General features: G+C 37.9%; 1 protein-coding gene across 1 annotated transcript in view; it reads right to left on the reverse strand.

The window, feature by feature from the left end:
• Positions 1-24,409, reverse strand: part of myt1b (myelin transcription factor 1b) — a 66,540-nt gene that overhangs the window by 24,868 nt on the left and 17,263 nt on the right. The window contains exons 11-17 of the mRNA XM_060835917.1: positions 21,631-21,891; positions 18,964-19,118; positions 18,230-18,292; positions 18,034-18,102; positions 17,387-17,449; positions 15,511-15,594; positions 3,099-3,320 (exon numbers count right to left, since the gene is read on the reverse strand). Coding sequence (XP_060691900.1) covers positions 3,099-3,320; positions 15,511-15,594; positions 17,387-17,449; positions 18,034-18,102; positions 18,230-18,292; positions 18,964-19,118; positions 21,631-21,891 — 917 coding nt within the window. The remainder of the gene's footprint in view (positions 1-3,098; positions 3,321-15,510; positions 15,595-17,386; positions 17,450-18,033; positions 18,103-18,229; positions 18,293-18,963; positions 19,119-21,630; positions 21,892-24,409) is intronic.

Genomic DNA, 24,409 nt, shown 5'->3' on the forward strand with positions numbered 1-24,409 from the left:
CTTAAATGAATCCAGTGACTGGGCCTCCACTGCCTTCTGGGTCAGAGCATTCCACACGTCCACCACTCTCTGGGTGAAGAAGTTTCTCCTCATCTCTGTCCTAAATGGCCTACCCTTTACTTTTAAGCTGTGTCCTCTGGTTCGGGACTCACCCATTAGTGGAAACATGTTTCCCTGGTCTAATCTACTTGTTACCTTTTCAAAGAATCCTAACAGGTTTGTCAGGAACGAACTTCCCTCACTAAATCCATGCTGACTTGTTCTAATCTGATCCTGCATTTTCAAGAACTTAGAAATCTCATCCTAAACGATGGATTCTAAAATCTTACCAACAACCGAGGTTAGGCTAATCGGCCTATAATTTTCCATCCTTTGTCTTGATCCTTTCTTGAATAAGTCGGTTACAACAGTGATTTTCCAATCATCTGGGACTTTCCCTGACTCCAGTGACCTTTGAAGGATCACAACCAATGCCTCCGCTATTTCCTTAGCCACCTCCCTCAGAACTCTAGGATGTAGCTCATCGGGGCCAGGAGATTTATCAATTTTTAGACCTTGTGGCATTTCCAGCACTTTCTCTTTTGTAATGGCTACCATAATCAATTCTGCCCCCGACTTCCCTTAATTGTTGGGATATTACTCATGTCTTCCAGTGTGAAGACTGACACAAAGTACTTATTAAGTTCTTCAGCTATTTCCTTATCTGCCATCACTAGCCTTCCTGCATCAATTTGGAGTGGCCCATGCCTACTTTTGCCTCTTGTTTGTATCTTACATATTGGAAAAATTATTACTCTCATTTCCAGTATTACTGGCCAGCCGACCTTCATATTTGATCTTCTCCTCCCTTATTTCTCTCGTTGTTATCCTCTGTTTGCTTTTGTAGCCATCACAACCTTCTGATTTCCCAGTGCTCTTGGCCACTTCATAGGGTCTCTCTTTTTCTTTGATACATTTCTTGAGTTCCTTTGTCAGTAATGGCTGTCTAATCCCACCCCAGATAATCTTTCTTTTCTCTGTACTGTGTCCTCAATTACACCCAGAAACTCCTACCATTGTTGCTCTATTATCTTCCATGCTCGGCTCTGTTTCCAGTTAATTTTTGTCAGTTCCTCTCTCATGCCCCTGTAATTACTTTTATTTAATTGTAACACCATTACATCTGATTTTGCCTTCTTTCTTTCAAACTGCAGACTGAACTGTACCATATTATGATCGCTGCCTCTGAAGTGTTTCTTTACTTTAAGATGTTTTATGAAGTCTGGCTCATTACATAGCACTAAGTCCAGAATAGCCTGCTCCCTTGTGGGCTCCATGACAAGCTGTTCCAAAAAGCCATCCTGTAAGCATTCAATGAATTCCCTTTCTTTGGATCCACCAGCAACATTATTCACCCAGTTCACATTGATGGCACCCAACTCTACTACACCACCCCATCAACACCTTCCACTGTTTAGACTTTGAGAATGTGGTGCTGGAAAAGCACAGCAGGTCAGGTAGCATCCAAGGAGCAGGAGAATCGACATTTCTGGCAAATGCCCTTCATCAGCATCTGCAGTCCTCACTTTCGCCACTGTTTGGACATTGTCAGTCTGCCAGTGAATAGTACTGGATAAACAAAATTCCACAACTAATTAATGGGAAGGTGCAGTCCATTGTCTACAAGCTTGTTCCCTAGCCATTGACTCCATCCCTCCCACTGAGAGCTGTATGAAGCTGAACCAGAGTATTCACAACCTTGGTGTTTGTATCACTAAGACTTCCTATTCCTCCTGCCCTACTATAACCTGTGTTTTAGCTCATCTACTAATGAAACACTCATTCTTGTCTTTGTTACCTCCATTTTTGACCATTCAAATGCAAAGCCTGCTGGCTGCACCCCAGTTTGTAAACTTGAGATCCCCAAAACCCTGTTGCCCATGCTAGAACATACAATAACTGACACTTTTCTTGCTGACTCACACTAGCTCCTGATTGGCTTAACGCTAATTGTGCTTTTCCAATTTTCCTGATTTTATTCACTGTACCATTGGCATACATGCTTTCAGTTGTCAAGGTTTAAGTCTGGAATTCTCCCCTTATTCCTCTCTTCTTCATTTACCTCTTTTAAGATGCTCTCCAAAAGCTACCTCTCTGATCAAGATTTTGGTAATTTGATCTAATATCTCTTTAAATGGCTTACTGTTTGACTGCTAACATTCTTCTGAACCACCTTGACACTATGTTTAAAAAGGTAAATAAATTAGTTGCTGTTGTAGAAAGTAGACAGTGAAAAATTAATTAATTGAGCAGAGCTAATAGCAACCTTATTTAAATATAAAAGATTATAAACAAAAGAAATTGAGGCAGAAGCAATGGTTTTTAAATTACCTGAGACTAGAAATATTTTCCTCATCAGCTGTGGAATGCATAATGTATTCAGTGCCTTTTTCTGTAATTTTATCACAAGAAGTAATGTATTTGATTTACGTGAGCTAACTTTTCCACCGGGCAGTCATATGAATTCAGTAAGTTTTCACTAATATAACCACAGTAATCCTTTTGCTTTTAATTTTCCTTAAGATTATCAACAATTGCATATTTTAAATAATATAGGATTAATACTGTAGTGAAGAAGCTACTCTTGGTATTCAGATAGACTTATTCTAAAGTTTAATTCACTCATCTGTTTGTCAGACTCCTCCACCATGTTTTAGTTTACTAACAGCACACTGCTCCAAGTTGTACAATCATTAGAACTTAAATATTGTGGCATTAGCAATGGGAGATTAGTAGCTTTTGTAAGTTTGGCATTCCATGGAGAAGTCTGATATTAACCAACAAATGATGGAAAATAAATCTTGGTCCTAATGTTTGTCACATTTTTTCTGTAAGTCCTTTCACTGTTGAAAGGTTCCTTGGGACATAGATAGTTTTATTTCAAACTGCTGATTGCCTTTCTTGACAAAATGACAGAAAGATTTTGCATGAGACTGTGAAACATCAGCAATATTAGATCTTAGGAATTTTAGATTAGGAGCATATTTTGATCACACAAATTTCAATACCGTTCTAGCAGTTTTGTTTGGATTGCTTAATTTCAGGCTAATGGTACATACCTTCGATGTGTAAGAAAACTGCCATTAGCATGCCCTGAGCCATCACACCCTGGGGTTGGACAAGCTGGCCCATCTCCTTTCACAGGTTTCCAAGCAAATGGTGACCCATTGTGAAATCCTTCCTTTTGTCTGCGTGCAGCCAAAGGACAGCCAGATGCACTACGGTGTGATGCATACTTGCCACTTACATGCCCGAGCCCATCACAACCAGGAACAGGGCATCTAAAGAAAAAGAAATACCTTATACTGAATAATTGTCCTAAAAACACCAGCAAAGGTGCCACAGAAAAACAGCGAAAACTTGTTTAGGAGGAAAAAGCAAAGTAATATTAAATTGTAAGCATGAAAGTAATGCAGTCCATTTGTGCAGAATGTACCATGTATTATTTATTGGTCGAATGGGGTTTGGACTACGGATGTGAAGTTTAACTGCAAACTAGGTATGTGTCTTAAGACAGCTGCTCACGTATACTCAATACAATTAATGTAGCTGTTTGTGACTGACAATAAATAGAAGTTAGCAAATTGTATGTAAACACCAAGCCTTGGGCCAATAATTGTTTAGTTCTTCATTTTAAAACATGGCTTTGCATCCTCGAAGTGTGACATTTTGAAACCTGATGTCTGGTGTTTGATGTATGTGCAGGAGATGTAAAGACTTCAAAAAACTTATGTAATTATCCATCTCTACCTTTGAACTGGATTATATTTATTAGTTTGCAATTTCTTTCAAGCTGTTTTTAAGTGTGTGTTCTGCATTTCAGCTGTTTGACTTTAAATGGTACAAAATTAGAGTCTTGCAAATAGAAATTTACCATCACATTATTTTGGGGAATAAAGGAATACACACCTTTACTGTTGGGGGATAATCAAAGAGAGCTGAACACATGACCATATAAAATCCACCTGATTTTAATTTTGTTCTTTAGATGTTTTGGCCAGTATTTTAATGCCCATTTCAGGACGGGTGAAATTAGAATTGAATAGAATTTGGCTACTCATAAAACTTCCATCATATCATGATGACCAGATTCTCACTTCTTATTCACCTTATAGATACTGATGAGCTATATAGGAAAATAACATCACTACTTTTATTGAATTTCCTTTCATTCTACAACTTTAACATAAACTAATTGATAACAATCTTTATAGCTACACGTACATAATACATTACAAGTTACAGTGAACTCAATTAAAATGTTGATTTGACTTTTTAATCCATATTTTTATGATCCTGACTGAAAGTACTAAAATACTTTTGTTTGCTCACGTAAACATTTTTTTTTAAGAATATAAGTATAGATAAAGTCACCATAGTCCTACCAAACCATAAAGTTACTCTTTCATTAGAGAGAGATGACTGGTTTAACCTGAGGGTCACCAATGTCTTGGGGGTGAGAGGAGAGGTTGAGAAGGAGAATTCTTCATGATATCACCAAGTGCAAGAATTGAATCCACACTGTGACATCACAAATCAGTCATCCAGCCAACTGGGCTAACCAGCTCTTTTTAAAAATATGTAATAAGCTGTCTGTATGTGTACATAATATTTCTGACAGATAGTGTTGTAAAGTGCTTAGTAACGGTTGCTTTGGACATGACTCTGCAAGATCACTACTCAATTGTCATGGTGGGATGATGGACTAAACAAGCAGACAAGAATGATAGCTGTATTGCCTGTCAATTTACGATTGAATTCAGAAGTATCCAGATGATAATGACTGCCAAGGACTGATTTTGGCTTTTTGGCATGCTGATCAGCCATCCATTGCAATGTCAAAGTGGCCCCTATAATGCTCAGATGTCAACCATATTTACTGACGCAGTTTGCTGCATCCACAGGAAAAACACCAGAGCTGCTGCAAAGAATGCAATTTATGGTGGGGAGACCCAGTCAAAGGGGTGGTTTGTCCCAGTGCAGTTGTGTCAAAGATTATTTTTGTGGACTTTCATAGTCATACAGCACGGAAACTGACCCTTCGATCCAACTAGTCCATGTTGATCATAATCTCAAACTAAACTAGTCCTACCTGCCTGCGCTTGGCTCATATTCCTCCATAAATTTCTTATTCATGTAGTTATCTAAATATCTTTTAAATGTTGTAATTGTACCCACATCAACAATATATATTTGCCTTTGAGATGCCTCTTCTTTACTATCATCCATAACAGTTATTGAAATTTCACTGTACCACTTTTGACCAGAGCTGAAAGAAAATGGTAGTCCCATTTATGAATCAGATGGGTGCAGAGGCTGACTATTCTTAAAATGGTGCCATCCACATTAACAACAAAGAGGTAAGTTACCAAACCCATTTTTCACTCCATTGCTATCCCATTAACATCAGGTGAAAGGACTCAAATTCAACACTGTTTTCTTTACAATAAAGATAGTGTTTTATGTGTATTGACGCTTGGTACTTCGAAATTTGGAGTTAACGTTTGTCATTTTAGTTTTCTAGTTTGGTGTACAGCGGTCAATTTCCTAGTAAAATAATACCTTTCAAAAATTATTATGGTAGAAGATTCAATGTATATTTTGTAGCTCATTGAACATCTGCAACCAAGTGCAATTGATAGGAATTCTCCATGGTTCTTAATTTACCTGGGGGTATGGCCAGCTTTGTGGCCATGACTAGCTTCTGGAGCACTGTCTTTAAAACTACTACAAAAGATCATGGAAACTTGAGTGAGTGCAATTTGTGCTTAAAATTTCACCAATTTTGGTATGAATTATATGTTGGTGCCAAGGTATTTGCACAAAAAGCCACAGCAATTATGTAAACTTCTGTTTGCGATATCTGTTGTTGTGTTTAATAAAATATTACAGACACAGTTAATGATTGATATGTAAGTATTACACATTACATCTAAATTAGATTTCTTACAGTAAGGAAACTGGCTCTTCGGCCCAATAAGTCTGCACTGACCCTCCGAAGAGCAACACACCCTGACCTATTCCCCTATACTTACCCCTGACTAATTTACCTAACACTATGGGCAATTTAGCATGGGCAATTCACCTAACCTGCATATCTTTGGATTGTGGGAGGAAGCTGGAGCACCTGGAGGAGACCCACGCAAACACAGGGAGAATGTGCAAACTCTGCACAGACAGACACCCAAGATGGGAAGTGAATCCAGGTCCCTGGCACTGTGAGAGAGCAGTGCTAACCACTGAGCCACCGTGCCGCCCCATACATCTGCATATATACAGGTATAGCTCATAATGTGGTAAAGTTCAGCCTTTTCCTTAAAATATGGATGCCACATGAACTGATAATAAATTGCCAGGGCTAGTAATTGAGAGTTTTACTTTTATTATTAGATATTTAGGAATTTTTACTCGTATTCAAGAGACTTGATTCTGAGGCTGTTCATTTTTACTGTGAAATTAGTAAAATAGTGAATTGGTTTCTTCTACATTAATAAATGAGTGCCCTATAATTTCTAAACATTGTTGTAAATGTAATTTTACTTTCTTCCCTTTTTTGAAGGTGACAATGTATACTAGTGTGGTATACAAGATGACCCCGCTCTGAGATACCCTCCGTACTCAAGGAATGGCTTACCTCATGAAAATGCTAACCCCTAACATTTGGCCAAAAGGATTATTAATTTTTCATGTACCTTATGCATAGGTTGACCCCAAATTATCAGAAAAACATTCAAACTCTTAATCTGTTTGCCACGGAATTCAATTTCACCCGGTAGAATTATTGAATAGTACACATCACTAAAACTACTTTCAGCTCCTTGCCTCTGCTATTTATTGCAACTTTTGGCTGCAACATTGGCAATAATAGTCTCTCCCCCAGCGGCTCTGTGCGTAATGGAACAGTGGATTTCAATCTCTCCAAAACATTAGTTATGTAAAAGTTTATCCTCCGCTTTTAGACTACAGATTTAGCCATAAAAACCTGACTTTTGCAAGGGCATCATACATACATGGTAGGTACCTGGGAGTAAAGAGTCCTATTCCTTTCCTTAGCAATAGCACTGCAATCCAGGTGGAATCAACAGAATCAGTGCAGAAGATCGAGGAAATTTAAAAGTATTCTCCAAACAACTAAGCTCCAAGTATACCATGAAGGATTATGCCAATTCACCTGGCTCAGGCCTTATGCACAAAACTGCCCTTACCCCAGATTCAGTTTGGAAGGTTCTGATTTGGGAAGATCTTTTAAATCTTGCTTATAGGCTTAGGTGCACAAGCACTAGTCAGCACGTCTTAAAAGCTTTTTTTCATATCACAAATGATCTCACTTACTAAGAAATCAATAGTGTACATAAATTAAACTATCAAATTGTCTCAGCATAGTTTTTGTGAGTCAACTTCAATGATTTATAAATTAAGGTATTTAAAGGTGGAGAAAGAAACACTCAAATCAAACATGCTTAATTTTTGAATCATATAAATAAAACAGCATAAACCTAGCTATATTAAATATAAATTATTAATAAATCAGGGAATTTTTTAAATGGAAAAAAATGGTAATAATTATATTCTATTACCTTGGCCAATTACACTTGTTCATTGAAGATGATTTTGGCAGAACTTGAACTTTATTTTAAATGCTGCAATTTCATGCAGTTTTGGCACACAAACCTGAAACATTGCCTCTGGTGTTCATCAACAGGTTTATTAACAGAGTTCTGAGATGGAGAGGTTGGCATTGGGTAGTATCATGCAGTGAGAGTTTGGAATCACTGAAGGGAGAGCCTTAGGTTTTGGAATATAGAAGATGTGTCAAAATCAGCGCAAATATTTGTTGAGAGGAGTCAAAGGTAATGGCTTTGACTCTGTCAATGTTTAGCTGTAATAAGATGTATGTCATCTTGTTGAATATACAATCTAACAACACAGAGATGGTGCAGGGGTTAGGAGAGGAGGTGGAAAGAGTTAGGTATTGCTAATATATTTATAGATGTTGGTTCTTTAGATATAGCGACCCGAGGGAAACATGGATGAAAGAAAGGTGGAGACTGGATGACTAGACAGGCTAGATAGCCTTGCATCATTCTGTTTACTCTAAATTTATTTACAGCCGGTGGTTTTGTCAAATTCTTTGTTCGTTACCTTTGAGGCTTTGAGTTTTGTTTAGAACATTCCTTTCAGGCATTTGTTTTTTGTTTGGAAAGTTTGCTGCATGGATTTACCAATGGGGACTACAGTACTCACTTTATTATTACATATGTTGGAGAATGAAGAGATGGTGGAAATTAAGGAACCTAGCATGCCAAGTTCCAAAGCAATACTGCAGAAGACCCACATCCCTTCACAAATATCTGTCCACCAACAATTGGATTAAGAACGTTTTATTTGAAAATTATCATGGACATATGGATATCTTCTGGGAAATATGTGATCACTTTGTTGCATGAGGCAGAAAAATCTGAGAATTTCCTTAAGAACCAAGTCTGTATTTACTCTGGTTCAGAAACTCACATTAGCATTTAATTTCCTGAGAATGGACATATAAATTTATACAGAAAGTAGAATGGCAGAATGGATGACATTAAAATGTGGATTAAATTAGCTGCCCAGGTCCATTTGCACCACTTTCCAACACTACTTGACTTGAAGACTACGCTTGCTTTATAATATATAGTAGTTATAACAGAAATGAGTGGAAAACCTAGCATCATGTTAATGATGATTAGAAAAGCTAAACTTGTTATATTTAGCATCTGGTGTAAATTGTTCCTTTAGCATGCACAGAGATAATTGATTAATTAAACAGCAGTCACTTGATATAAAATGCACTGAGAGTTGCAACTGGGAAAGAGGCTGTTAAACATTGCTTATCCATATGTTTGTCCCTTTCTTCCAGTACATGGTAATCTATCTTGAGATAACTGTGTCAAATATTATAGAGCTGCTGTGTTTATTACTTAAATACATTTCATTAACACAGGATAATATTTTTTTTGTTAGCAAAAATATATGAATAAAAAGGCTGTGCTTCCAGTTAAAATTAAACACAACTATTGTTTAACACGATTGCTTTATTGAAAAAATTTCAAAAAAGTAAATTGAGTTAAAAGTGATGAAATTGGTTTTGGGCAGTAGCATCAAATAAAGAAAATCAAACCGACAGCTCATTTTGGATCCTCCTTAGGTCCCTCATTTGCTAACGGTCATTATACTTTTCTGTCAAGACTAATTTTACCCCAAATGTGGCTGTTTTATTGCCGGTTTCAGCTTCGTTATACAAAGCATTCCAATGTATTGAATTAAAAATTATAGCAAGTCTCATGATTTTACCACAGATGAAACCTAGAGGTGCCACTGTTGCAGTAATAGAAGTGAATAAGAAATACCCAGATGCTGGTGAGACATTTGAATTCCTGAAAATGGCAACAGAGTAAAACTCAAAAGCCAGAAGTTTCTGGTAATAGTTCAGTTTGAGGCTCAGCGACATTTGATTGCAATACTCTTACATGCTGCCTTGTGCCTGGCAAAACAGCGCTACTCACAAGTAGAAAAGGTATAATTTTGAAAAAATTATACTCTGCAAAATAAACTCATACATTAAGATTGCAAATATATTGTAAAAAAATGTTTGTTGCTTTAAAATAGTGCATAATGTAATTATAAGCACAGTGACTAGTAATTGGTTGTCAGAATGGTTTTTTGAGTTAATATATTTGAATGGCATGAGGTCAAAATTGAATACTACTTTGCAAACTCACATGACATAAATAAAATATTCTAAGTAATACATCAACTGCATTTGAAGTTTTATACAGACATTCCATAAAGCTTTAGAATATAATTTTCAAAGAAATGTTTAGTGATGCAATTTAGTTACCCTAACAGTATAATTCTAAATGGTATATTAATAATGACATTCATCAATCAGGAGTGTAGGAGTAAGTTCAGGGATGGAGCCTTGAATCAGTTAATAACCACTTTCATTAATTTGGGAAATGTTGGTCTGAAGGTCACATTAATGCTACTCCTATTGCATTAATGTCAACTCTACAGGCACAAACCATAGAAAATTAGAAAAGGTGTATACCATATATACTCAAGTAATAGTTGATCTCATGTAAAGGTCGACCCCCTATTTTTGGCTAAATAACTGGAATTTTCCCTATATCTCATGTAAAGGTCTACCCCAGTTCTTCACAGATAACAAGCGAACATTAATGAGTCAGTATGCTGGCTGTCACACCCAACTCCAGCTTTCCAGTCTGCTGCTTGTTTCGTTCTGCTCTCGGTCTTTCAGTCCACTGGCTGTTGTGCTCTGCTCCGAGTTTTCAGAACTACCATAATTCGTTTTTTTTCTGTCCTTTATTCGCTTAGAGATCAACTTGGCTTCTGCTAATGATATGGTGTGAATTTTGATGGGCATGAATTTCAGCCCCTCAAAACTAGTATCCATGTAATAGTCGACCCCATAATTTTAACCTTAAAAAGTAGTCAAAAAATTCAACTATTACTTGAGTATACACGGTACATAAACGTAAGCTGCTGTTGACAAGCATAGCGGGCAGATATTGCAAAAAAGTGAAGTGTGGAATTGATTTGATTTAACGGTTAAACAAAGGAAAAAGGAGGTTCTGTGATTATTAATCTGAGGAGAATTTGTGCTGGGGGTTAGCAGAGAAATTTGATTGCATTATACATATTTTGTGGGCATAGAACTGACATACCAAGGTATAATTTAGGACAGCAACACCCTTCAACCTGAAAAACTACTGACCTGATAATGGACAGGACCCCAATTTCCATCATCATTTAAAATGGACATTAGGGCATTGCTGTTGGAAATGCTGTTTCTCTTGGATAAATTAGCATTTCTCAATTTTCATCTAGTGTTTTTTACACAAAAACTACGCCTTTCATCAGTGGACTAATAAACGTTGAGGCATTTATTTGATTTTAACGACTCATCAGCAGCTTGTGAAATTTTAAAAATTATTATTCCCCATGATTGGTTTTAAATAACAATTTTTCAAATAACAAACATCCTTTTCTAACAGATCCTGTATTTCAAACCATTTACTCTGTAAATTGAATCAAACATTATAAAGAGAAACACAATTTTTTTCTCATGCCAAAGTAATCTCAAATGGAGTTTTGCAAGAAAGCTTTTCTACTGCTTGAGGCAAATATTACTGTGCTTAGAAAATGTATCATTTCACATTATGCAAAATTAGACACATTTTACATGTACTGTGTGTGTTTCATACAATAGGTTCATGCAAGCAATTGTTAATTTTGTGCAGTTCTAAGCAACAGGAACAACTGAAATTATTAGTTTTTTTGAGTGTTCAGTATGTTGAGATTTGATATTGGCAAATAAAATGACACTGGTTTATTTTTAGTAGGGATGTTGTACATGTCAGCAGCAGAAGCAGATCTGCCATGTCAACATTGTTGCACTAGTTTCAATTTAACAATGACAAGAAACCAGTTCAATCCTCTAATACCATATTTTTCATCTGTACCAACTATTGTTTCTACCTTGTAATGAAAGCCTATGACCCTGATGAGTCAGTTCATTTTACGGTAAGTAGTTCACCCTTCTTTGAAATTAATGTTTTGCTTAATTATTTTAAATTTGCTTCTGGAATGTTGATCCTGCTCATCCTTGGTTGCCCTGAGAACATTTAGAGACACCACGTATTGTAGAACCAGAGTCACATGCAGCACAGATGAGTTAAGTCTTATTTCAACAGTTTTAAAGCTGCATTTAAGTGAAAAATTACCTGATTTATTCATTCAGTTTCACAACTTACTATAGGAACCTTTGAGCTCATGACCCCTGGGTTGCAGCGTAGTAGGATAACTGCCAGGCTATCATGCCCTGATATTAACTGATGATTTAAAACCTAGCAATGCTCAAAATCTATGAAAGAATGATTAAAAAAAAGTGTGCACAAAGGAAAAAAATACTTGAAGGTACTAAGTTTTGTAATATTCTGGTTTAAAATCTCAGAATTTCATTTTTGTAAGTCAATTCAGTTTGGCTTCAGTGATAATTGCAATGATCAACCTTGGTCTGAAATTTGGCCCCTGGATCAGGAGCTCAGATTTGGAACAAATTATCTGCTCTACAAACCAGACCTGAGGAAAAACTGTCCTTGATGTACAGATTTTTGTTCTGGAGATCAGCATGAAAATGGGAGTTTTACCCACTGCCCCAGAAAGAGTAAAAAAGCTCGGAGTGCATAAATGGGAATGTTGAAAGACCTGACTTGGGGTTGCAGCACAAAAAGAGGCATTAATCAAGAAAAAATTTCCAGCCCTGATCGCTCACATCCCCATGTTCCATCCTTGCCAATTTATTACACCTCATATCACCCAGCATCCTATGAACCCTCAATTCCTTTATGCCAACCTATGTCACTCTACCCATCCTATGGCTTTTCATACCCTTTTCTCAAATCATTCTGCCATCATTGACCTAAGCACCGTCCAGGCTAATTCACTCAGTCTCATGATTGGCAAATCTCAGAACCTACGCTGAGACTAAATAAAGTTATTAATTGACTGTTGAATTCAATTAAAAATAGTTTGAGATGATAAAAAAACCCAATCACTACAATTAGTTTCCTTTAATCTCTTATAAAAGGAAGCTTTTGTATTCACAGTCCCACTTCAAAGACTCTAAAGGACTTGGAACTGTCCTTCAAACTGTGAACTAAAGGCAAACCACACTGGGATAATGAGTGGTTGTAAAATCAATCACACAGTACTAATCCTATAACGACAGCCTAAGGTTTATGTCAAGAGAGAACAGACTTTTTTTTGACCATTTTTTAAACATTTAAATGATGGCAGATTTAAATATCTTGAATGCTTAACAGCTTCCTTTGACAGTTCCAATGAGTTTATCCACTTCACATGGTCATTTATCAGCATTTAGCAATCTTAAAGGCTGCTTGATGTTCTCCTTTTTCAAAGGTCAACTTACTCTCCTAAAAGCATCCTGAAGATGTCCCTGGAACATATCTAGAGAATACCTTATTGTTCCAAAAAGTATTGCTCCCTCTCCAAATAATTTTGGAAAGTTCAGAACTTCTTCTACTAGGCTGAAAGAACAGAGTTTTTGTTTTGATATTTCTCAGGTGGAAGAGATGCAGCTTCCTTTGTGAATACTGGGTGTGCATTGTGGCACACTCCCACAAATGTAATTGGGCCTGAGTTCAAGATGGGACTTCTAGATTTAGGCCACCAGTGCCATGTTTAGACCATAAAATGTAGGAGTAGAAGTAGGCCATTCAGCTAATCAATTAGATCATGGCTGACCTGATAACCTTCAACTCCACTTTTCTGCCTTTTCTCCAAAACTCAATTCCTTTACTGAATAAAAATCTGCCCATCTCAACTTTTAATATAAGTAATGACCCAATCTCAATATCCCTCTGAGATAAAGGTTTCCATAGATTCACAACTCTCTGACAGAAGAAATTCCTCTTCATGTGTGACCCCTCATTCTGAGATTATATCCTCTGGTCCTAGACTTTCTCACAAGCAGAAACAACTTTGCCACTTCTACCCTGTCAAATCCTCTGAGAATCTTTCGAGTCTAAGTGACCCTTTGTCAAAGCTTTTATCCTCTGAGAATGCTGTATGTTTCAATAAAGTGGCTTCTCATACTTTGATATTCCAATAAATATAGGCACAATCTACGCAACATCCCCTCATAAGACAATACTTCCATACCTGGCATTAGCATGATGAATATCTTTAAATTGCCTCCAAATCCAGTATATCTTTTCTAAGATTACAGGCCCCAAACTGTTCACAGTATTCCAGCTATGGTCTGACAACTGCCTTATAATAGTTTGAGCATTTTCTTATACTCATCTTACTACAATGGGGAAGGGGTGGTGAAGTGGTACGGCACGGTGGCACAGTGGTTAGCACTGCTGCCTCACAGCGCCAGAGACCTGGATTCAATTCCCGCCTCAGGCGACTGACTGTGTGGAGTTTGCACATTCTCCCCGTGTCTGTGTGGGTTTCCTCTGGGTGCTCCGGTTTCCTCCCAAAGATGTGCAGGTCAGGTGAATTGGCCATGCTAAATTGCCCGTAGTGTTAGGTAAGGGGTAAATGTAGGGGTATGGGTGGGTTGCGCTTCGGCGGGTTGGTATGGACTTGTAGGGCCGAAGGGCCTGTTTCCACACTGTAAGTAATCTAATCTAATCATGTAATGCCTTTGAATAATTAATCCAAAATCACAAGCTAATGTTCTGGGGACATGGATTTGAATCCCACTACAGCAAGTGGTAAAATCTGAATTCAATAGTAAATCTAGAATACAAAGTGAACCAAATGGCAACCATGTAAGCCTTGTCAACTGTTGGAAAATCCCAACTTATTTACTACTGTTCTTTAGGGAAGAAAATCTGGCATCCTTACCCAAAACAGTCTACATGTGACTCCAGATCCGTGACAACGTGATTGACCCTTAACTGCCACCGAAGAATTAGGAATGAGCAATAAATGTGTCTTAGTCAGTGATATCCATATTCCATGGTCAAATTAAAAGAACATTCAGTGTCACTCAGTCCCATGTGTCCTTTTGTGCCTGATATCCACCTCATAATGCTCTAATTGTATCTTGTTCCCTAACCATGGTCTACCAAGATCCAGTGATTTACTATAATTGGGAAAAAGAAAGATTCCAGATTTAAAATAGTGGTGACTTTAACATAAACTGTTAGCTTTAGTTTGGAGTCTTTCTATGACATAATTAATACGTGTATCCATTTAAATCAGGTTGATCTTTTCTGTATGTACTCAGGAATATTGTTAACAATATTTCTCATTTCCGACTCCTCTCAACTCCCACAAACATTGCCAACAGCATTTTCTTTAGCCACTGGCCACCATTCAATAAATATAATGATTCAAAACCCCGCATCCTTATTAATTTCTGTGATCACAATCTGTTCTACTTTCTTCCAATAAGATTAGCTCACTCTCTCTGTTTATGAGCTCACTTTGCACCTATCAGTGGCAGTGATTTGAGCCACCACTACTTTGCCCTTTGGAATTTCCTCGAAGTCTTATTTGAATATTACTATGTTTTGTCTGCATTTTTAATTGTATCTTAAAAATTTATGTCAGTAACAAAATCTTCAGGTTACTTTCTCTACCTCTGCTCCTAGGTCACTCTCTTTTCCCAAATTTGTTTTGTGAAGCGCCTTGGGAAATTATGCTGTTAATAGTGAAACATACGTTCTGGTTGTTGCTGTTGAATTATTGACTGACTTGTAACTAACTCTGGTGTGATTAGTGAAAAACAAACTGGTCTCTAACTATTTACAGGATGTGTAGGTAGTTCAGAGTTGTAGCAGTTTTTCAGCTTCTATTGGGGCAAGTTATGAAACATAACTGAATTAGCTTCTGCCATAGGAGAGCAGAGCCAGCAATATGTTCAAAACTTACTTCATGAGCTCAGGGTCCTCTTTATCATCCTTGGTCGGTGTTAATTTCTGTCCACTTTTCTTTGCACGTGGGCACCCTGACAAGCTGTAAAAACAACCAGAATGGGACTGACTCATGATGAAGGGCATGAACTGCTGCTGCTTGATATGAATGCATCTCAAACAAATGAATACTTGTGGTCGCTGTGACTTAGTTGAGAAGATACATGGGTAGAAACTGTTTGCAATAACAGCTTATGAACACTTTAATGGGATAGATTTTAACTTGCAGGTAACTGTCTGACAAAGTGTACTGGCTACCTCCTCATTCCTGCTATTGGGAGTCTTGAGCCAGTCAGAGATGGGCTTCATATCCATGGTTATCGATACAGGTACTGTGATGATTTCCTGCTGCATCTTGCTAACTCTGGATCACTAGAATATTAGGCAGTCGTGCTAGCCCACCAAGAGTGGGATAGGGGTGGGACAGTGACTTTTTGCGTAATCAGACCAAGCTCTCCTACTCCTTGACTCTCCAAAATTTTTAATCTACACACTTTTTGGACTATTTTAGGAACAGACACTGGTGTCTTTAAGAGTGCCAAATGCCAGAATTAATGGGTGGCACTCGCTTAACAGCTATGCATTCCTGAAAATTGCAATTTGACTCTTTACTATGTCATCGTATCATAGCATATGGCCTGAAGCAGGCCAATCTTCTGGATGTCCAATGTAAAGACCCTTTAAAAACTGCAGACAGCACAGCATTTGTGGAAAGAGTAGCACATCTATTGGGAGAAATTGAGGACTGCAGATGCTGGAGATCAGAGCTTAAAAATGTGTTGCTGGAAAAGCGCAGCAGGTCAGGCAGCATCAAAAGAGCAGGAGAATCGACATTTCTGAAGAAGGGCTTATGCTCGAAATGTCGATTCTCCTGTTCCTTTGATGCTGCCTGACCAGCTGCACTTTTCTAGCACATCTATTGGTTCTTTTAAGGCCAACTAGGCCAAATTAAAATTAGCCCTAGTTTGTATAACATTTCTGTATCAGCATTTTTAGAGGATGTATTAACCCATTTAAATTAAACAGGCTATCTCCATTGAAATAATAAGCATATAATGACATTAAGTGTTAATGTGCTATTATTGCTAACAGCAATTTCCACACCATAGTCACAGCATAAGGCCTTTCAGGGTAGCTGGTCATTCTGTTTAATTTTTCATTCCTAGTTTGACAAGAGGAGATATTTAGTAGCAAACTCTTTAAATGCCCTATCATTAATTAAAAAACAAATAATAAATTCAAGAGCAGCAAGACAAGTAAACTGTCCTGTATTTGAACAGTTTAGAAGCATGCAGTATAAAAAGAAAAGCTGACCCAAAATTGTAAGGAAATCATCACCCAGAAACCTCAGACCTTATTAATTCTGAAAAGATTTGAAAGTTTAGTTCTACTTCTTGATGTATTCTTGGAATAGATCAGCAAAGAATGTTTCAAGTTCTGTACGTAACACAGTAAGATAGTTATGCAGTGGTTTCCAAATGTTTCGATTTGGGGAAGTATAAGCACTTACTTAGCAACCCCCTTCCCTAATTGCAGGAAGTGTCAGCTAACTCACGGAAACTAGTACTCTCTGTAGAAATTATTTTTCTTATTGAACAACAAATACATAAAAACGTAGAATTTAGAACTCTTGAGAAGCTATGTTGCTGAACAGGATGACGGTATGATGGACAGAAATCTGATGACTTTGTGGACCTGATGGGATCCACTTGAGCATCTCACAGAGTTTACAGACTCTGGTTTTAAAAACCAATGAACTACATCAGCATTTCTGTCCATGAGAGGCAACCCATCTGCTATTGAAATCTTTAGCTGATCAATGTTATAGGCCTCACCTTCTGTGAGAAGTATAGTTCCCTGTCACATGACCAGACCCATCGCAACCAGGAGTTGGGCACCTTGAAATGAAATGAAACTGACTTTAGCATATTCAGTAGGATCCTTTTACATGCAATTAGAGAGGATGGACAAAAGAGTTCCTTTTAAGTTAAATCACATAAGAATAGCTATAACAGCACTGACTGAGGTTCAATTCACAAAGATTTATTGACTGGGTAAAATGCAATTTTCTTTCCTGGTAGAAAAGAAATGCAAATATTATAGAAGCAGACATTTAACAATTCAGTAGTTTTTTTAAAAAGGAGCCTGATTCAACAAAAATGCAATTTATAGACAAAAGATAAGTTTTAAACTTAAGAAAGATAAAAGTTAAAAATGTAAAATACACTTGAATTTTAATAGATCATGTTCTTTTTTGTATAAGAGGTTTGTTTTCACAACAAACCTATGGAAAATTCCTCTTTTTTAAACTTGCATCTAAGCAAATTCAATTGCAACAAATATGGTCATAATGTGTTTCTGCAAAAAAAAAGTCCTAATTAAGTTAAATGAGAAAATGAATCAAGTGTCAAATGGCTGTAAGAAATTAAAGATAATAACAATATGTGGCTGAACATGCAAGTGTTATAAAAACTAAACATACCTGAGTTCTGAAGAGTGGGCAGCCATGAGGTTTCTTAAACTTTTATCTGCTAAAGGACAACCAGAAAGACTGCACAGAAGAAACAACAAAATTCAATAAAATATATTCTTAAACACCAAATAAGTCATTTACCAATCTTTTACTGTGTTGCAAATAACTGAATGGTGATTTCATGAACAAAAAATCACCAACATACCTACGATGCGAAGCATAATTTCCAGTTATGTGACCACTGCCATCACATCCAGGGGTTGGGCAACTGAGAGAAAATTGAAGCAACATGACAGTTAAGACTAGTGCAGTTCATTTTACTGGTAGAAGCTATATGAAAGAAATGAGTCTGAACAAAACTAAATAAAAACAAAAGTAAATCAAAAGCAACTAGGGTTGGACAATAAAAATGCTGGTCAGCCAGTGACATCTACGTCCCACAAGTGAATAAAACAAAAAACAAAGCCTCATCTGTAAGGGCCTTCAGATCTTAACCAAAATTAACTACTTCAAAATGATAATAATGCTTTTCTTTCCTAAAATGTTTCGTAGATACAAAATGTATTTTTTCTTTGCATTTTTCTTTTATTGTAAGAGCTGTTTGTCACTAGCGACTTGAAAGGGAGGATAATCTGCTGTCTGAGTGATTTGGTGAAAGGTGTTTACTGTACTGTGAGCTGCCCATCTCAATTTCCCCATGATAACACATCTATGTATCATTAGTGACACAATAAGAACGTAGAAATTCAATCTCACTGACAGGTATGCTGAAATAGCAAGCAGTTTCAGGTCTTAGAACAGTAACAATCTGCTTTGAAAGCAGGTACTTTATCACTGTGGTATAACGAGAAACAGAACATAACATTTCAGGCATGCCAATCCTTCTTGTTTATTAGCTATCTACTGGTAACAAAGCTTTCAGGCAGCGAGGTTATTTACGTTATTAATTCTTTCTTGGCATCCTTGCATGAAAATTTTAGTTTGAGGCTTGAACTTGTGACCTCTCCTGGGTACTTTTTATCTTCTATACTTTCATCCATCACTTCCAGATCTCCTGCTTCTGATGAAGGAAATGAAGATGTGGCAGGTTCCATCTAGGATCAGAGAATATAATTATTTTCAAAGTACTTTATTAATTCCTAACCTCTCGAAATCACAAGTTGCCTGCCACTTGTCAGAAATCATAATCCATTAAATTCTGAATCTGAAGTGTACATCATAACTTTATGATAGAATGGAAATTGGGTATCCAACCTCCTATTTTCAATTGATGCCAAACCATTTCTGGATTGTAACATGTCTTCTAAATAGCTCTTTCTGTCTTTGGTTTAAATATGAAACAGTCTGTTTAAGGAGCAGAACACCAAATTCAAACAGCACTTGGTTTGGAGGTATTGGTAATTCTATTGGTTTCGTTTTTAAATCACACATCACATCACTGTCCCACAGTTGGTGACATCTAGGGTGCAGTCATAGAATACTTGCTGTTTAATTCCAACCACAATGTAACTTGAAATACGGCTCTGCACTCTGACTGGTAGATCTTAATACTCTGAACATGTAGATCGGAATGTTCACACTATGTATTGTATTTTACAATATTTTATTCCAAGAAATGAAATAACACAAATAGATAATATGTTAAAATGTATTTTACAAATAAGGATCCAGATATTAGCAATTTTTAGATGTTAAATTTGCAAATATCTTTTTAAGAGTCAAGTTGCTGGGGACAGTCTTTATTTGATGTGGTTGAGTTCTGACTGTAGAGTTATGCTGACTGTAGAGTTATACTGACACTTTTATGTTAAGTAGTTAGGCAGGACGCTGGAAGAACACAGCAAGCCAGCCAGAATCAGGAGGTGGAGAATCGATGTTTCGGGCGTAACCCTTCTTCAGGATTGGGGATGGGTGTGGGGGAGCTGTAGGCAAAGAGGGTGGCAGGGGTAGGGTAGTGAAGTGGGTTTAGGTGAAGTATTTTATGTTAGCATGCTCACAGACAGCTTTGTATAAATTTGAAAGTAACCTAAACTTTGGTGCCAGTATATTACTCTGATGAAGGCTGCAGTATTCAATGTGTTATGCTCCCTACATTTTGTTGGTTCATAGAATGTGGATATTGCTTGTAAACAGTAAGGTTGAATAGATTTATATTCACTGGAATTTAGAAGAATGAGAGGAGATCTTAATGAAGCTTTTAAATTCTGACAGGGCTGGACAGTCTAGATGCAGGGATGATGTTTTAGATGACTACTTACCCCAGAAAAAGTGGCTATGGTCTCAGAATATGGTTAGATCATTTAAGACTAAAAATAGGAGAAATCTCTTCACTCAAAGGGTAATGAATCTGTGGAACTGTCTACCACATGAGGTTGTGGAGGCCAAGTCATTGAATATGTTTATGCAATAAACAGATCAATTTCTAGACATTAAAGTTGTCTAAGGGTGTGGGGAGAGGGTGGAAATATAGCATTGAGATGGAGGATCGACTATGATCATAGAAATTAGAGAGCAGATTCGATAGATCAAATGGCCTACTGCTATTGCTATTTTCAAAGTTTCTATTTATTGCCCATTCTTAATTGCCCTTGAGATGGTGATGAGCTATCTTCTTGAACCCCTGCAGTTCTTATGGTGCAAGTACATTGTATGTAGCCCTAATAAAAATTAGTAATGGTTTATTTGGCATTATGTTTTGTTCACATATACTGTATGTTGAGAAGTGTCATGATTTGATGTTTAAGGGTAGATCAACAAACAATCTAAATACCATCATAAAACACCTTCTATCCAGCTTTTACAGAGTCTCTTGGGTCTGATTTACCCACTGTGGTCTAGGTCTAAATATAAAATAAGATCTTCATACTTGGCAGGTGTTTTCAATGAAAGGTAAGGAAACAGTTGCTTAAAGACACCTGTTTACTTCCTGTGTTCCATATTCTACACCTCCCTTCTGACAGTCACAATTAATTCCAGGATTGGAGATAGCTGAAATTCACATAGCTATTGTTTATGTGTAGTAAGCCTCATATTTGTACGTAGATCAGGTATTTCTGAGATGATCTAATTTTACAAGACATTTACATACATTTGCACTAAGTTCTAGAATAGCAATAATCAAAATATCCTATGTAGACAATTCTTAATTTGAGTTGAAAATGTGTTGCTGGTTAAAGCACAGCAGGTCAGGCAGCATGCAAGGAATAGGAAATTCGACGTTTCGGGCATAAGCCCTTCATCAGGAGAGCTTTTACCCGAAATTTTTTACCCGAAAATTCTTAATTTGAGCTGACTCATCAGGCAGGGAGGACGAATTGGATCTTGAGTCAATTTGGTTTCCTTAATGAGCCAAATGCAGGAGAATGGGGAGAAAAGGGGAAATTGGTGAAATCAGTGAAATTTCATCACTGGAATAACTGATTGACATTAAATTAATTTGAACTAATTAATGAGTTACTATGCTGCTTTTATCAGATGACTGAGTTTGTTCATGAGATGAATGGTGTACTTTTAGTTCAATTTTTGTTGTTGGATGCCACTGACTTTAAAGCAAATAGCATATTTCCTATTAATTGTCAATCAAACTTGATCCTGCCCAGAACTCACTTCTTCAGACTCTTCTTCCCTTTGTCTGCTTGGCTTTGTGTAGTCAATAGGACCATCATATTCATCCTGTTTGGACGTCTGACTGGACTGCGGTGAACCCATGACGCTGCTACATGTGCTGTTGCTTCCATGAAGATAGGAGGATGATAAATCTGCTGACCTGACATTTGCGCTTATTGCAGAAAATACATTTTCCCTTTTACGGTTTTTATTCATGCTGAGATCCAGAGTTCCATTTTCATCTACTTCAATATCCATATTCTACAAAATAATTGAACAAAAATGTTATGAAAAAAGTTATTTTTGAGAATCTAATATATCTTTTGTTACTTTAGTAAGCATGGTTAACAACTTGATATTAAGAATGAATCTCTCCAAATTGTTGCTCATTATAATTTCTTGAATATACCATTCAATAGAGTGACGTAATTAGGACTTCCGATCTCTAGATTTTCAGAGATATGATGTACCCTGGAGATGCATTATAGGGTCACTTTGAAGTCCCAATGTACAATGGCAATTGCCAAGAAATGTGATCTTCAGAAGGGCAATTCCCCTGCTCCCCGAGACCCCTTCAAAATTGCCCCAACTCTGAGTTACAATCTGACACCTTGGACAGTTTCCATTTACTTACTGGACTTGCAGGAAAGGTGAGACAGAAAAATCATTGTTAACTTCTGATTAACTAGATAACTGATTCCACAATCGCTCAAACTGACTCGCTGACGTCCGGACTAAATACTTGAATTCTTGACTTGTATCTGATCTCCTGGATTATCTCTGGTTCCCTGACTACCTCACCACCTCCACCCCACACCCCCCAACCCGTCCCTATTCCAACTTGCCACCTTATTCAACCTATCCATTGTCTACCCTTCCCTCTTATCCACATATCTCACCTCTTACATCCCTACCTTATCCACTTTGTCTCTTTTGCCATCCGACACACCTATCTAACACTTTCCTTCTAGGTTGTAACTCTGAGATACTCATAGTCTTTAATTACCAGGTTATGGCACCTGGTGTCACAAAAAGGGAATATGACTTCTATATGGATTTCCTGCACCACTCTCTCTGACAAATTACCTAGCTGAGCCACATCTGAAATATCCTCCTTTACACGATTCCTCAGAAAAATCTAAAGAAGGTAATGGTATTATTTTAGCCCAATCAGAGTCTGAAATATGGAGCTGAATGTTATGGTTTTTTTGGCTGTCAGTTTCATTGAGTCTCATGGAGGGTTTCTCAACACAAGTCTTCATGAGATCTCTCAGCTTATCTGACCAAATTCGCATCATTAACTCCCAACCCAGCCATACCTCTCACCTAATTCTAGCCCTATCTTACCACTTGGTGTTCCAGAACAACTCACCACTCACCGGATAGCCATTGATAAACCGGTGTCCCTGTGCTTGTGCTAAATGGAAAAAGCGACTATGAACTTGAATGAGCACTGGTATTCTGAAGCTGCCCCGCTTGGTGATGGAGACTCATTCTGAACATGCTGGAGAAGAGAAAGGTGGTGCCACAGTTCTCTAAGAGGGACCTGGAGGACATGGTGATCAGGGTGGTTCAAAGCATGCCATCCCCATCCTAGCATAAGAGGCACACCATGAGACATAGGCAACCACTTCTGAGTCTCTACTTGGGTCAGTGCAGTTTCAATGGTCTGGAGGAACAGTCAGCAATGTTGCAAGCAGATCACTGGTCTTCATTACTGCTACCAGGGTAAGGGCCACACTCTCCCTCTCCTATTAACACTCATTCTATCTCTGCTATTGCACCCACCTCCTACCAAGACTCTGTCACTCTCACTATTGCATGCAACATGTTCCCTTAGTTGTCTTCACTCTCCACAAACCTCCCACACCACTTACCTTGTGTGGCCTCTGCATTGCCTACCCACTGGCTTGGAACACTTCATCACCTTTCCTTCATTTACATCAGCACCAACGGCTGGGCCACCATCTTTCATCGTACTCAATCCCCTTTCTCTCATTTCAGGGAAAAGCAACCCACATCAGGGTGGAAAGAGCCAGGATTAGGAAAGGTTTGGATGGATATGTGAACTAATGCAGGCATGAGGGACTAGTTTAATTTGGGAACTTGATTGGCTTGGGAACTAGTTTAACCAAATGGCCAGTTTCCATGTTGTGTGATTCTATGACAGGTCGAGAGATGACTGATATCAAGCTCCTCACTCAGTACAAGGGTAGAATCCTGTTCATCGCAAAAGAAGACCATGACCTTTCCTGTAGGGATGTCACGATATCCAAAAACTGCCAACCGAGTAGGTACCATGCATCATTCCACTCTAATTCCTCTTGTCAGGACAATTCATTGCACACCACTTCTAACCATTGGCCATGAAGCCTTCTCTCCCATGTCTTGCAGAGATGTCTACGAACCCTGTGGAAAACTGGCCTGCTTGACAGAAGCCACATCCTTGACTTCTGAGGAAGAATGTTCAGAAGACTCACATGAAACACTGGCAAAGTTGCCTCCTGCACTCCTTGTGAATGCAGACTCAGCAGAAATGTCACATTTAGAAAGTATGGAAGCACAAGTTGGTGAGCACCTCATTTCAGCAGCTTTACAGGTGGCTGAGGAAGAAACTGCCCAAGCCACCTGTATTGTGAGGACTGCCAGAGACCTGGTACCTGCTCAGCCCCAGGTAGGAGAGCACCCTGTGGGGTCAGCTATCAGGGACTTTGTCCACACAAGTGGGGAGGAAGGCAGGAGTGGCAGACAGGGATGTGGGATGCAGTGGCCCTGACTG

Source organism: Hemiscyllium ocellatum, chromosome 15 (genome assembly GCF_020745735.1).
Source record: "Hemiscyllium ocellatum isolate sHemOce1 chromosome 15, sHemOce1.pat.X.cur, whole genome shotgun sequence".
In the NCBI taxonomy this organism is placed as follows: Eukaryota; Metazoa; Chordata; class Chondrichthyes; order Orectolobiformes; family Hemiscylliidae; genus Hemiscyllium; species Hemiscyllium ocellatum.